This window comes from Balaenoptera musculus, chromosome 1 (genome assembly GCF_009873245.2).
Source record: "Balaenoptera musculus isolate JJ_BM4_2016_0621 chromosome 1, mBalMus1.pri.v3, whole genome shotgun sequence".
Taxonomy (NCBI): Eukaryota; Metazoa; Chordata; class Mammalia; order Artiodactyla; family Balaenopteridae; genus Balaenoptera; species Balaenoptera musculus.
The window spans coordinates 9,845,659-9,860,223 of NC_045785.1; the positions used below are offsets into that span (position 1 = coordinate 9,845,659).

The 14,565-nt window shown below is 45.0% G+C and overlaps 1 protein-coding gene across 1 annotated transcript; it reads left to right on the forward strand.

The window, feature by feature from the left end:
* Positions 1-8,256: 8,256 nt before the first annotated feature.
* Positions 8,257-12,264, forward strand: LOC118881066 (PRAME family member 9/15-like). Its single transcript, XM_036825448.1, has 4 exons — positions 8,257-8,320; positions 9,236-9,555; positions 9,986-10,558; positions 11,691-12,264. The coding sequence occupies exons 2-4, from the start codon at positions 9,269-9,271 to the stop codon at positions 12,262-12,264; spliced, it is 1,434 nt and encodes a 477-aa protein (XP_036681343.1). The 5' UTR covers positions 8,257-8,320; positions 9,236-9,268.
* Positions 12,265-14,565: the final 2,301 nt, after the last annotated feature.

Genomic DNA, 14,565 nt, shown 5'->3' on the forward strand with positions numbered 1-14,565 from the left:
AGTGTCATGTATGTGCAGAAGGCAGACTTGAATGTCAAGAGTAACTGGAAGAACCCATAAGTTCCCATATTTCACACAAGGGGAAACTGAGGCCCAGAGAGGTAACATGACTCCAAGTTCTCACAACTCGGTCCATATCCCCCAGGAATGTTTGTTGAATGAATGAGTGACATGAGGAATGGGGAACAGAGGAAGGATGTGGTAGAAGACATAAGTGACAGCTGACATGGAGCCAGCTGGCCTCCTCACACCTCCTGCACCATCCACTCATCCCACAAACATCCACTGAGCCGTGGTCAAGGCAGCCTCTGGCCTCACAGCCTTCTGTCCAGCGGGAAAGGGAGGTTGAATGCATCCCTTTCCTGCGTTCAGGAGAGGGTGATGTTGGGGGACAGGCTTACAGAAGTGAGGACGTTGGGGGCCAGTAGGTCATAAGGGAGATCACTGGGGTTGTGCTGAACTAAAGGGGTGCATGAGAGCAGTAATGGGGGCATGGAGACATGACCTAGTGAGCGAGGGCTTCCCTGAGGAAGGGACATTTAGGCTGAGACTAGGATGCAGGGACAGGTGGGGAGGGAGGACAGGGTTGTTCAGGCTGCAGGGATGGCATATGTGAGGCTTCGAGCTGGCAAGGAGCTTGGCAGGTTTGTTAAAGGTCCAGAAAGGTGGTGTACTAGTTCTTATGGCTGCTGTAACAAATACCACAAACTCACTGTCCTAAAGTAACACAAGTTTATTCCCTTACAGCTTTAGAGGTGAGAAGTTCACAGCGGATTCTCGGGGCTGTGTTCCCTCTGGAGGGTGTAGGGGTCAATTCTTTCCTTGCCTTTTCCCGCTACCAGGGGACACCTACATTCCTTGGCTTGTGTCCCCTTCCTCCATTTCCAGATGCAGCAGTGTAGCATCTTCTTTCCTCTCTGTCTCCCTCTCTAAGGATCCTTCTGATTATGTGAGGCTCACTGGATAACCCAGTGTCATCCCCCATCTCAAAATCCTTCATCACAACTGCAAAGTTCCTTTTGAATATAAATGATCGTATTCACAGGTTCCAGGGATGAGGATGTGGACACTTTGGGGGAGCAAGAATCATCTGCAGCCTGGATACCAGGCAGGAGCTCTCTGAGCTCAGTACATGTTCCATCACTTATCCCTCCATCCATCTAATCCTTTCCAGGCAGTTGAGACGGTGGAGGGACAATGGTTAGGGGTGGAGGTGGGACTGAGTGGATCCCAGAGCCCATGGCTGCCCATACGTGGTCAGCGTTCCATGACCTTACACACACACACACACACACACACACACACACAGAGTCTAAAAAGTGGCTGTTAACACTGTAGTGACCGGAAGTAGTTGAGCCGGATTACTAAGCACTCAAAAGTCAGACGAAAACATTGCTATCAGATTAACAATTTGGCTGCACAACCAATAGCAGTAGCCTGATTGGTGGGGGGTTTCCCTACCTTCAGAAAATGAGTGGAAAGGAAGGAGGAATCCAGCCAGAGAGGATGTTTTTCCTACATCCCTGCCTCACGTGGATGCTCAAAGTGAGGCAGCTCAGCATCCCCGGCAGAAGTGGTGGGTGTTTGAGGAGGTGCTTATTAAAACACCAATGTTGGTCCCACTCTCTGAGTTTCTGGATCAGTAGGACTGGGGTGGGCCCAAGAAGTCACTTTTAGAACACGTTCTCAGGTGACGCTGATGCTGCCGGTCTGGGGATCCCACATTGGGAACCACTGTCGTAGGTGGTGCTACTCCACTTTTATTTTATCTGTGCGGTTTCTGGAATAACATTCTGCAGAGAAAACAACATGGTAAACATCTGAACCTCATGTTCTTTCACGCTTCCTCCTGTAAGAGAGGAGCCTAAGACTCCAGTATTTTATTACAAGGCTTAAAGTGGGTGCTGGCACAGCATAGGGCAGTATTCGAGAGCACTGACAAACAGAGCTTCCAGTTCTACCACTTACAGGCTGTGTGCCTTGGAAGAAGTTACTGCTCCTCTCTGAATCTATCTGTCTCTCTATTGAATTGGTACCATATAATCTCTAACTCAGATAAAAACACTGAGTCCCAATATCAAAAAAACAAACAACCCAATCCAAAAATGGGCAGAAGACTTAAATAGATATTTCTCCAAAGAAGATATACAGATTGCCAACAAACACATGAAAGAATGCTCAACATCGCTAATCATTAGAGAAATGCAAATCAAAACTACAATGAAGTATCACCTCACACCGGTCAGAATGGCCATCATCAAAAAATCTACAAACAATAAATTCTGGAGAGGGTGTGGAGAAAGGGAACCCTCTTGTACTGTTGGTGGGAATGTAAATTGATACAGCCACTATGGAGAACAGTATGGAGGTTCCTTAAAAAACTAAACATAGAACTACCATACAACCCAGCAATCCCACTACTGGGCATGTACCCTGAGGAAACCATAATTCAAAAAGAGTCATGTACCACAATGTTCATTGCAGCTCTATTTACAATAGCCAGGACATGGAAGCAACCTAAGTGTCCATCAACAGATGAATGGATAAAGAAGACGTGGCACATATATACAATGGAATATTACTCAGCCATAAAAGGAAACGAAATTGAGTTATTTATAGTGAGGTGGATGGACCTAGAGTCTGTCATACAGAGTGAAGTAAGTCAGAAAGAGAAAAACAAATATGTATGCTAACACATATATATGGATCTAAAAAAACAAAAAACAAAAATGGTCATGAAGAACCTAGGGGCAAGATGGGAATAAAGACGCAGACCTACTAGAGAATGGACTTGAGGATATGGGGAGGGGAAAGGGTAAGCTGGGACAAAGTGAGAGAGTGGCCTGGACATATATACACTACCAAATGTAAAATAGATAGCTAGTGGGAAGCTGCCACATAGCACAGGGAGATCAGCTGGGTGCTCTGTGACCACCTAGAGGAGTGGGACAGAGAGGGTGGGAGGGAAGGAGATGCAAGAGGGAAGAGATATGGGAACATATGTGTATGTATAACTTATTCACTTTGTTATAAAGCAGAAACTAACACACCATTGTAAAGCAGTTATACTCCAATAAAGATGTTAAAAAAAAAATAGATACAACCACTATGGAGAACAGTACGGAGGTTCCTCAAAAAACTAAAAATAGAACTACCATACGGGGCTTCCCTGGTGGCGCAGTGGTTGAGAATCTGCCTGCTAATCCAGGGGACACAGGTTCGAGCCCTGGTCTGGGGGGATCCCACATGCTGTGGAGCAACTAAGCCTGTGCTCCACAGCTACTGAACCTGTGCTCTCGAGCCTGTACTCTGCAACAAGAGAAGCCACTGCAATAAGAAGCCCGCGCATCACAACGAAGAGTAGCTCCTGCTCGCGGCAACTAGAGAAAGCCCGCGCATAGCAACGAAGACCCAACGCAGCCAAAAATAAATAAATACATTTATTAAAAAAAAAGAGAAATACTGTATGTTCTCACTCATATATGAAATCTAAAAAAAGTCAACTCATCTTTTTTCTTTCTTCAATGGAAGCTTCTTAAACTCTGTCTCTTTATTTCTCCAATTCACTGTATGATTGCTCTTGATTTTCTAAAATGATGATGCCTTTATTTTCATCACTGGTCATGGAAAAGAATCTGATAATAGAAAAAGTTCAATAAAATACATAAAAGTTGAGTGGAAATATAAAGAAAATTCCTAGAACTTTATGATCACTGGTGCTTTCATCCTAATGATCACCTTCTGGACATCTCAGCATGTTGATCTAAGATGATCACAAATATGAATTACATCATTCTGTTACTTATCCAGTTTCATTTGCCCTATGGTCATCAAGCCAAAGGCCAAGATTCTGAGGTTTGCAGTTGGGAGAGGCCTTATTTACAAGGGAGCCAAGAAAGGAGACAGGAGAACAAGTCTGAGATCTTCCTCTTCATAGGCAAAGGAGCAGGGATATTTATGGGTGAACAGTATAGGGAGGTAGAGGTGCAGGGAAAGGTGATTCAAGGCAGGAAAATGGTGAGGTAATAGATGCTCTGGGCACGCTTGTCTGAGTTACATGCTTTTTCATGGAATACATGTTCAGAAGATGGTGGCTTTAGCATGATCTGAGGATGGAGTTTTTGGCCCTCTCATGTAAAAATGTCATACACTGTACACTCATGCAGGTCCAGTTGAATGGTCGCTGGTCTTGACTGGTTTGAACTGGGCAAGACTAAATCCATGACCTGAAAAAAACAACTTAAAAAATTATTAATGTAGTGAACCATATGTCAGAGGTGTTATCTTTAGAGGGTGGTTAAAGGAATCTTGTAATATATTGTCTAAGGCATGGGAAGCTTACAGGGCATGCAGTTCGCAGGAACAATGAAGGCGAGCTTGACAGGTGAAGACAGGTTACAGGAGGAGGGTTTTAAACAAGCTGTTCCCTTCTCTGCTGTTCTGTGAGACAAACTAAAGTTAACAGTTTCTGTTAACCCTGTGAGTTGGGTTTCAATTCCATAAGGATGGAGCCCATGTAACCTTTACTTCCTAAACTCCATCTAGGCCTAGTGGAATCCCAGGAATATAATAATCATTTGTAAGACATGACCTGAAATAATGAATGAAAGGGTGATTGCTATAATCATAGGAAATTTTATACAAGAACAGATTACATTATAAAGTCAATCATGTGACCTGTATGTATTTTACTTTAACCTACTACATTCAGCACCGCCTTCTTATTGTGTTTTGTGTGACTTGTTCAAAAAAAAAATCATGAGCCTACAAAGACATTAGCCTCCTGTACACTGTTTCTATCCCATGCACCTGTGTTTTAGTTGACTCAGGCTATTATAACAGAATACCATAGACCGGGTGGCATAAACAAAGAAAATTTATTTCTTAGAATTCTGGAGCCTGGAAACCTTAGATTATGGAGGCAGCATGGTCAGGTTGTGGAGGGAGCTAGCTTCCTAGTTTCCTCACATGGTGGGGCGTGGGGGAGCTCAGGTCTCTTCATTCCCTTCTAAGGGCACTAAACCTATCATGGGGCTCCATCTCCATGACGTCCTCCAAACCTAGTTACCTTCTAAGGGCCCACCACCAAATGCCATCACATTGGGGATTAAAGCTTCAAGATATGAATCTGTGGGATGTGCGTGTGTTTGGGTGTGGCAGGAGGAGTAGGGGATGGGGAACAAACATTCAGTTCATAGCAACCCATCACCGTACAGAGAACAAGACCCCAGTGGACCAATCAGCATTCCAACAGCCATCCTCCTCTGTTTTCCTCACACCCACCCTCAAGCCTCCTGCAAATTGCGAAGGCTATGGGAACTCCTGTGTCTTTCCACCTCTGTGGGTCTCCAACACGACTGCTCTGTCCAGGCCAGGATGTGGGTCGTGTTCTCTCCCTTCTTGCTCCTTTGTCCACTGACAACGTCATCTCCAGGCACCCATCACAGTGGGTGTGAGACCGTTAATCAGATCATGGAAATCTTTCAAAAGATCCCCTCTTCATTCCAACTCCCACGTGACCTGCCTGTGCCCTCCCTGCCCAGCATCAGTGACTTTCACCTGTTCCCAAGTTGGCCACACACTTCACTAAATCAGCGTTTGCACCGTCCACTCAGTGTCCCAACACAATCCCCTCAAATGAAAACGTTCTTTGTTTGACCAAAATTTATTCCGGCTCCTGAATCCTCTCCTGGGATTGTCTGTGTACTTCCTTGTAAAATCTAGTTTCAGTAAGAACCATAAGTCAGTTCAGCAAGAATCCCCATGCTTGATATCTGATGACCCCAAAAATCTGATCAAATTTCCTCACTGCCCACTATTGGTATCAGATCATGCTGGGCTGCCTTTAGCAAGAAATCTGTTACGTTTGTTCAGCCAGAATCCCTCCCAGACCTTATTAATTTACCAGCCAGTAACCCCCCTTCTTTTTGGATGTGAATCCCTACTTCTATCTGTTGAAGTTTGAATGAAGCCAAGTCACAAGCTGGGGTATCTTTTCCTCTATTGTCATAGTCCTGAATAAAATTTGCCTTCACCATGTAAACCTGTGTCTGTCTCTGATTTTTTTCTGACACATCTCCCTCAACAGATTACTGCTCAGGCAAGAAACCTCCTTCTAATTATCCCACAAATGCCCACAAATCCGCCAATGACCAACCTGGAGTCTAGCCACTTTTGCTATTTCCCATATCAGCCCTCGAGTTTTTTTCAGAAAATTAGTTTCAACTTCTCACTTTAAAGCAATGGTCTTTTTGGACCTCATAGAAACTGCCATCCCATAGAAACATCCCCGGCTTAAACTCTGCAATTTCCGCATTTCCACTAACATCATGTGAAGGCTCTCTGTCAGTCCTTTGCAACATTTAGGTTGTCTGACAATTTGAGGGGTCCTTCTGATCCTGTCACCTAATTATTCACTGCACAGAAATGGGAAGATTCCTCTACCTGGAAGAGACCTTGATTCACCAGCCTAAAAATGGGGAAAATAGCAGCGACGTTTAGATTTTCTCTGAAGGTGATCTGAGGTAGTGAATAAAAAGTGTCCGCACCATTCTTACCCAATTTTTGTTCAATAAACAGAGATGGTTATGATTATCATTGGTACTAATCTCACTCTACCGCAGGTCTTTACTAAAAGGGACGGTTGGCCTGGGAGTTAAAATGTCTATTGAGTAGAATCCAATTTAACCCTATTTTATGCAAAGGCCATTTATACCCATGGCAGAAATGTGGTGAAAGGTATCTTCCGGAACGTGACCCAGAGGGAAAACACCCTTAAAGAGTCCTTGACTTGGCGGCCAGTGCTATATAAGAATTGTTTGGGCATCAAATAAATGGGGTGGGAGAGAGACATGGAAAATTCTTAGAGATGGAGAAAGGGTCTCCCTTTATTTGTGAACTTAAACTTCAAAAGAATCTCTGTGTGATGCAACCCAGGTGGGAGTCATCCCTGAATGCGGTAGAACCTTAAACACCAAATAGAAGAGAAAAAAATTTCTCTCTTTATGAAGAGAAAAAAACGTTATTTCTGTACCTAATGGTGTCTCCTTGTTCAGAATCTGTCTTGAACTTAGCTAAGTTTGAGAAAACAGTAATTATCTAAATACATTTGCAAAGGGGCCAATAGGATTATGGTTCAGCTTCCAATACCCAGGAAAATGTCTGGGGCTATTTGCCATCTGGAAAGTGTCCTCAGTGAGAAAAACACTTAAAGAAAACCGCTCCTGATAGCACCTGCCCCTGGATGACCGTGTTATTTGCTACTGACCCACGTTTATTTCTTCCCTGGCTCCAAGTTCCCAAAGAGCCCACCGTGCCCACCCTCAGTGGCTCTCAGTCTTGGAAATGTCTGATCCCAGGACTCACATCTCTCCCTCTTCTCCCATTCTTAGATTTAGTCTTTTCATGGTGTTTGCTGTGTTGATCCCAACTTTCTAGGAGGAAACACCCTCAAAGGTGACACTTTCCTCTGAGCCACTCTCTTTTACTTTCTAAATATCACCCAGAGAAATGTCTTTAAATCTCCATCCTCCTTAAGAGAATAAGAACTCTTTATTTTCAATTGTTGCAATCATTCAGTGGTCCCTTCAAGAATGCCCAGCTCCAAGAGGTGAAGCCCCCACCTTTACTTCTCACTGTGATCTTGACATGCCCACCTTCACAGAAGGCTTGGCTTAAGGCTGGAAAACCAACCACATCCACAAAAGCTCTTCCCTTGCTCCCTGAATAGGCTCATCATCTCCTATCCTTGCTACATAACATCCAAGTGACAAGTTGATACAGAAACACGTTTATTTTGTTTTCTTTGGGAACAATACCACTGTCTTAATGAAGCTGTTTTAATTCAGGGACATTTTGATAACTTTGATATGGCCAAAGATCCCCCAATAATGATGTTTTCAAGTTATGTTTTTTTCTTGTCCGATGTCAGGAAGCAATAATCCCTTTCCTGTTTGACCCCCAGGAATATAACTGTCTGTATTGGTAGAATTCAGTCAATGTTTGTGGAGTGAATCCATGAATGGGTCCTTGATTCCCCCTCCATCATTCTTTCTGTTTCCTGAATGGATATCTGATTCAATCAAGCAATCTGGAGAAGAGTGAAGATCCAATCAGGATCAATCCAATGGGCAGTATGGAATATAATCAAGGATCCTTTTCTGATTGAGTTAGTAGTTGGCCAGAGGGATGATGGGATTAGAAAGGTGTATAAAAGCCTCAGCCTCTGAAGAAGGAATGCAGAATCTTCTGGCTCCAGAGTCACTGGCTGGGGTCTCCACATGGTCTGAGGTCTGAGCACCCCGCCAACCTCATCATAGCGGTAAGTTACCAACCTCAGCTAAGGACACCCTCTTCTTACCCATGGTTGGCTAATCTTGAAGGGTAACATGGATCTCTGGATGGCACAGAGAGTTTTGAAAAATCATTTTTTTCAGATGAACACATTTCAGGTTTTGGTTTTGCCTCTCAGTGTAGTTTTGCCTAAATCTCAAATATTCTGATTTGTTCTTTGGCTTATCTCATTTTTAAATGTCCCCACCAAGCAGATATTATTTTTTAAAATATTTATTTATTTATATTTTTATTTGGCTGAGCCAGGGATCTAGTTCCCTGATCAGGGATTGAACCCCGGCCCCCTGCATTGGGAGCACAGAGTCTTAACCACTGGACCACCAGGGAAGTCCCTCAAGCAGATATTCTTAATAAAAAACATCTGTTTGGAATGTTATTTCTTGAAATTTAAATTTAAAAAATATATTTTGTGGACAAATAGCATTCATTGTAGGAGTATCTCCTTAATCTTTACCAGCCAAGTTAACTGAGGTAACTGAGGATGTAGGCTGTGTTGGTCCACATGACACTCCTCTTCCCATAGATTTAAGGCTCTAAGTCATGGTCTGAAAGTCTTTCCCAAATAAAGATTGGAGTCAGCTTTCAGGCTCCTTGGTATCCACTTCCCAGTAGGACAGGAATTAAGCAAAGCTGTGGATGGAACTGAATGAGCTAGTGGTTGCCTTTCCTCCTCATTGGTACTTGTGAGATGCTTGTTCTGGATCCAGTAGGGAACGTTATAGTTTTCTGCCCCCTGAGTCCACAGTGTAATATGGGCTAATTGAGGCACTTCAGCCTCTGCCAGAGCAGTGACCTTGGCCTGAGTAGGTACTTCTGAAGGTGTGAAAGACAGTCTGAGGTGTGCTCCTGCTTGGCCTGAAATTGATGCCTTGTTCCCTGGCAGTTTCCACAGGATTCCTTTTGGAGCTGAGTCAGGATGAGTGTCCAGACCCCACCCAGACTCCTGGACCTGGCGGGAACAAGCCTGCTGAGGGATGAGGCCTCAGCCATTTCTGCTGTGGAAGATCTTCCCACTGAGCTCTTCCCACCACTGTTCATGGAGGCCTTCCATGGGAGACACATCGAGACCCTGAAGGCCATGGTGCAAGCCTGGCCCTTTGTCCGCCTGCCTCTGGGGGACCTGATAGACATGCCTCGTGTGGGGCCCTTACAGGCAGTGCTGGAAGCACTTGATGTCCTACTTGCCCAGAAGGTTCGCCCTAGGTGAGTCTGATTCGCATAGCCTGGTAAAATCCTGGGCGTCCTGGAAGAGACAGGTGGAGTGAGGGAAGGTAGATGGACAAGGGATGGACCAGAGGGTTCTGATGATGCCAGTGAGGGAGTTCAGAGGCCTTGGCTCACTATGGGAAATGCCTTCCTGATATGTAAGGGTACCTTAGATGCAAGGGGGGTTGAAAGAACATGCCCCATCTCCTTCCTGTGACGCTTAACAGTACTAGAATTGAAGAACTAGAAAGGGGCGGAGGGGAAAGGGAGACGGAGGAAAGTGAGGCAGAGAGAGAAGAGGGGGAGTCAGCAGGTGATGACAGAAATGTGAAATAAAAACACAGGTGGACAGTCTGTTGTCAATTCTGAGACAGTGGTTTTATTCTGTGTGGATTTTAATGCACCCCCACTAATCTGTTCCCCATAGGAGGTGCAAACTGCGAGTGCTGGATTTACGGGATACTGGCCAGATCTTCTGGAGCATGTGGTCTGGAGCCAGCACTCACGGGTGCTCAAGCTCAGGAATGGTACCAGTGGCTGAACACAGGTCAATGACACAGGAGCCCTTGGCTTCCTTGGAGGTGTTCATAGAACTTTGCCTGAAGAAAAGGACCCTGGATAATTTCCTCACCTACCTCATCAGGTGGGTTGAGCAGAGAAAAGTTTCCATACACCTGTGCTGTAAGAAGCTGAAGATCGTTTCAATGCCCATGGAAAATATTATGACGGTCCTGAGTATGGTGCAGCTGGACTGTATCCAGGAGGTACAAGTGAATTGCACCTGGCATCTGTCCACGCTGGCCATGTTTGCTCCTCTCCTGGGCCAGATGGGTAATGTGCAGAGACTCCTTCTCTCCCCCATTCTTGTGTCTGCCTTTGAGGAGCAGGAACAGCAGCACGTTGTCCAAATTACCTCTCAGTTCCTCAGGCTGCACCACCTCCGGGATCTCTATATGGAATCTCCCTCCTTCCTTGAAGGCTGCCTGGACCAGATGCTTAGGTGAGAGTGGGCCACTGACCAGGTAACAGTGAACACAACACTAGAATGTCACGTGAACTGTGTCCTTTGCTGCTCTATCCTGAAGTGTGGTATCCCATAACCACACAAATCAAGGTAGAGGAACAAACTGCTATAGAGGTTCTGTAATGGGACACCTTAGTAGAAAGCTATAGATCATGGGGTTAGGATCCATTGAGGGTGGACATGGGTTCTTCCTTAGGAAGAGATATCTATGTCAGATGACTTAGGAAATTAGGTAAGTGAAGAGGGCGTTAAAGAAGGGAAATCACCTCAGACCCGAGCAATTCTAAAGAGAAGCTCTGGGGAATTCCCTGGAGGTCCAGTGGTTAGAACTCTGCACTCATGGCGAGGGCTTGGGAAACTACCATACCACAAGCTACATGGCAGAAAGAGAGAGAAAGAGAGAGAATCTCTGTGCTTACCAGGTTTGTGAACACAATGAGCTTGTCTCAAATTCCCAGTCTCTAAAAGGCTGTCTTTTGCTCCAGAAAAGTTAATTAATATTTAAGAAATGCATGATTCTGAGAGGATGGTAGTGGAGCAGGAGCCACAGATAATAAAAAGTGGTAGATGGTTTGCAGGTGATGCAGGATTGTAAGTGAGCCCCTGCAGACTGGCAACCCCTGTTGATGATGTGGGATCTTGTCCAGTTTGATTCTCTATACATGTCTCCCACCAGCCTCAACTGGCCCAGAGATACAGGTGCCTAGGGCTTAAGCATGGTCTGAAAGAAGCCTGAGTTGAAAGCATTTTATGTTTTCTCTCCCAATATTCAAATTCAGTGATGCCCACACTTGATTGAGACTCAGTGTTGGGCTCTCTGCTGAGCAGGTTCTAGTGCATTTCATTATCTTCATTCATCATTTAAAAGAGGTGAAGTAAGTTTCACTCTGTTTGACCCATGAGGAAAGAGAGCTTTCAAGATACTGTAAAGTTGACCCACTCACACAAAGAAGATGACAGGAGTCAGTCTAAAATGAGACTGGTCATTCTAGGTATTGACCTTCTTAAGGCAGTTAGTAGGACCTTGGCTTTGGGCAAATCAACTACCTGCCAACTTTAGCTCATGCCACCCTGGTTTCTCAGACCTAATTGCTTGTTTTCTCCCCAGATGCCTGAAGACCCCCTTGGACAACCTCTCAATAACTAACTGCCGGCTTACAGATTCAGACTTGATCCATCTGTCTCAGTGCCCAAACATCCGTCAGCTAAAAGGCCTGGATCTGAGTCGTGTGACGCTGACCGACTTTAGTCCTGTGCTCCTCCAAGTTCTCCTGGAGCAAGTTGCAGCCTCCCTCCAGGAACTGAACTTAGAGCAGTGTGGGATCAGTGACTTTCAACTTGAGTCCATCCTGCCTGTCCTGAGCCACTGTTCCCAGCTCAGGACCTTTAGCCTGTGTGGGAACCTCCTCTCTATGACCATCATGGAGAAGCTGCTGTGTCACACCACCGGTATGCCCCATTTAAGTGATGAGTTTTATCCTGCCCCTCAGGAAAGTTACAGCCCTCATGGAGCTCTCCACCTGGGCAGACTTGCCCAGCTTCAGGATGAGCTAATTGAGATTATGAGGAATTTAGGATGTCCCAGGGCCATCTGGATTAGCTCCAGCCCATGTCCTCACTGGGGCAATAAGACATTCTATCAAGAGGAGCCCTTTCTATACCACTGCTATATCTCTGTCTAGTTGGGTGCATCTATCAAAAGCTTTCTTCTGGGCATTTGGAAACCAAAATCTAGACAATAGATGCATCATGAAAGGAAAACAGACCTGTGATTTCAGACATCAGCTCAATGTGAATGGGAAAAGGAAAGGTGATCCAGCACAGGTGCAGGATTGCACTGGAAATGTAGACACTGGGAGGTGAGGGGACTTTCGGGGACATGTGCTTATAACATCAGAAATATGAATCTAAATTTCTGGATGGAAATTTGGGCTGGAGACACACATGTTGTCGTTATTCCTGGGGGAGGTGATTGTAAAGAAATGGTCAGAAATAAAGAGACCTTCAGGGTAAATGGACTGGTGTCCTCCATGGTATATTATCCTGTTTTCTCTGTTTTCACCTCAGTAATCTCCAGTTACTGATGAAAGAAAATGCACCAAATTGTCTATGATCGGGAACCCTACTATTCCCATCAGTTCTCTATTCTGTCTTGGACATATTTGACCTCCTTACATACTTCTGTGGCTGTTCAGTGGGTTAATACACACAACAAGGGAAAAATACTCAGTGGTCAATGACGAGCTCTTGACAGGGCCCTCACTGCTGACTCAGGCCATGACCCTGGACATGAGCAGTCCTCATAGTTCTCTAAGTGGGTCCATTAGTCCCAGTTCCTGGCCTTCGTGTGTGCTGGGAAATGGCTTCACTACACAAGTCAAGACCTCCAGTTCTGGAAGGAGTCGTCCACACTGCAGATGAACCAGAGTCTCTTGTCCTTGTCAACCCATGCTTGTCATGAGGGGGTAGGGGTCCTCCTTGAATTAAACTAGTTGTGACCAGTAAAGACATACAATTTCCTTTTAGCATAATACTAAAATCATATGGGCATATAACAGGGTTTTAGTATTTCCAAACCACATTAAGAAATTATATCCTGGGGTTTCCCTGGTGGCGCAGTGGTTGAGAATCTGCCTGCTAATGCAGGGGACACGGGTTCGAGCCCTGGTCTGGGAAGATCCCACATGCCGCGGAGCAGCTGGGCCCGTGAGCCACAACTACTGAGCCTGCGCGTCTGGAGCCTGTGCTCTGAAACAAGAGAGGCCGCGATAGTGAGAGGCCTGCTCACCGCGATGAAGAGTGGCCCCCGCTTGCCACAACTAGAGAAAGCCCTCATACAGAAACGAAGACCCAACACAGCCAAAAATAAATAAATAAATAAATAAATTAATTAATTAATTAAAAAAAAAGAAATTATATCCTTTTGTAGGGTTACATCATGTCATTGAAAGACTGACATTAATCCTATAATACCTACTATCTCTCCCTATCAGGGAAGACTAGTATAGCATGCTTTATTATCAACATATCGGCATGTATAAAAAACCACCTCCTATATACATCTTATAACTCATAGTCAACGCTCCCTACCCTCAGTTCCACATCCTCAGATTCAACCAACTGCAGATGGTGTAGGGCTACATTTACTATAGAAAAATATCCACGGGTAAGTGGATCTGAGCAGTTCAAAGGTATGTTGTTCAAGAGTCATCTGTATATACAGATATATATTAGGAGGGATTTATTACGGGAATGGATTTACACGGTTACAGAGACGGAGGAATCTCACAGTCTGAAAGCTAGAGTACGAGCAAAGCCAGTTTTATAACTCAGGCCAAAGCTTAGGGCTGAAAACTGGGAAAGCTGATGATGTAACTCCAAGTGGGAGGCTAAAGGCTTGAGAACCAGGGGATGACTCATGTAAGTCCTGGAGTCTCAAGTCTCAAGAGCCAAAAGCTGCTATGTTCATGGTCAAGAAGAGAAAGAGGGAGAGAAGAGTGTCTTGTTCACTCAGGCCCCCAAGATATTGGATGATGCCCACCCACATTGGTGAGGACAGATCTCTTTACTCAGTTGATGGATTCAAATGCTAATCTCTTCCAGAAACACCATCTCAGAAATACCCAGAATCAATGTTACATAAAATTAACCATCACAGAGACCATAAACAAAGGGCACCCAAATGAAGGTTCCTTGCTGAGGATTCAGGGGCTGGTATTGTTGGCTCAGGGGATGGAGTGGATATTGGGCTGGGGGGGATCTTAGGCAAGAGGCACAGCTTCTCCATAAAATGGAGGTAATCAGGCACAAACAGCATATGGGGTTCCTGTAGAATGAATGAGATGATGCATGTTGAGGCCCTAGCGCTGGACCTGGCATACAGTAGGAGCTCAATAAATGACTTGTTTCCTTCTTTTCCCCTGCTAGCAGACACCCCCAGGGTTCTTCATTCCTCAAGCTTACCTTCTATTCTTACAACAGGA

Coding starts and splice junctions, on each gene's coding strand:
- LOC118881066 (XM_036825448.1), top strand. CDS start 9,269: ATGAGTGTCCAGACCCCACCCAGACTCCTGGACCTGGCGGGAACAAGC. Junction 9,556..9,985: donor GCCCAGAAGGTTCGCCCTAG/GTGAGTCTGATT, acceptor TGTTCCCCATAG/GAGGTGCAAACTGCGAGTGC. Junction 10,559..11,690: donor TGCCTGGACCAGATGCTTAG/GTGAGAGTGGGC, acceptor TTTTCTCCCCAG/ATGCCTGAAGACCCCCTTGG.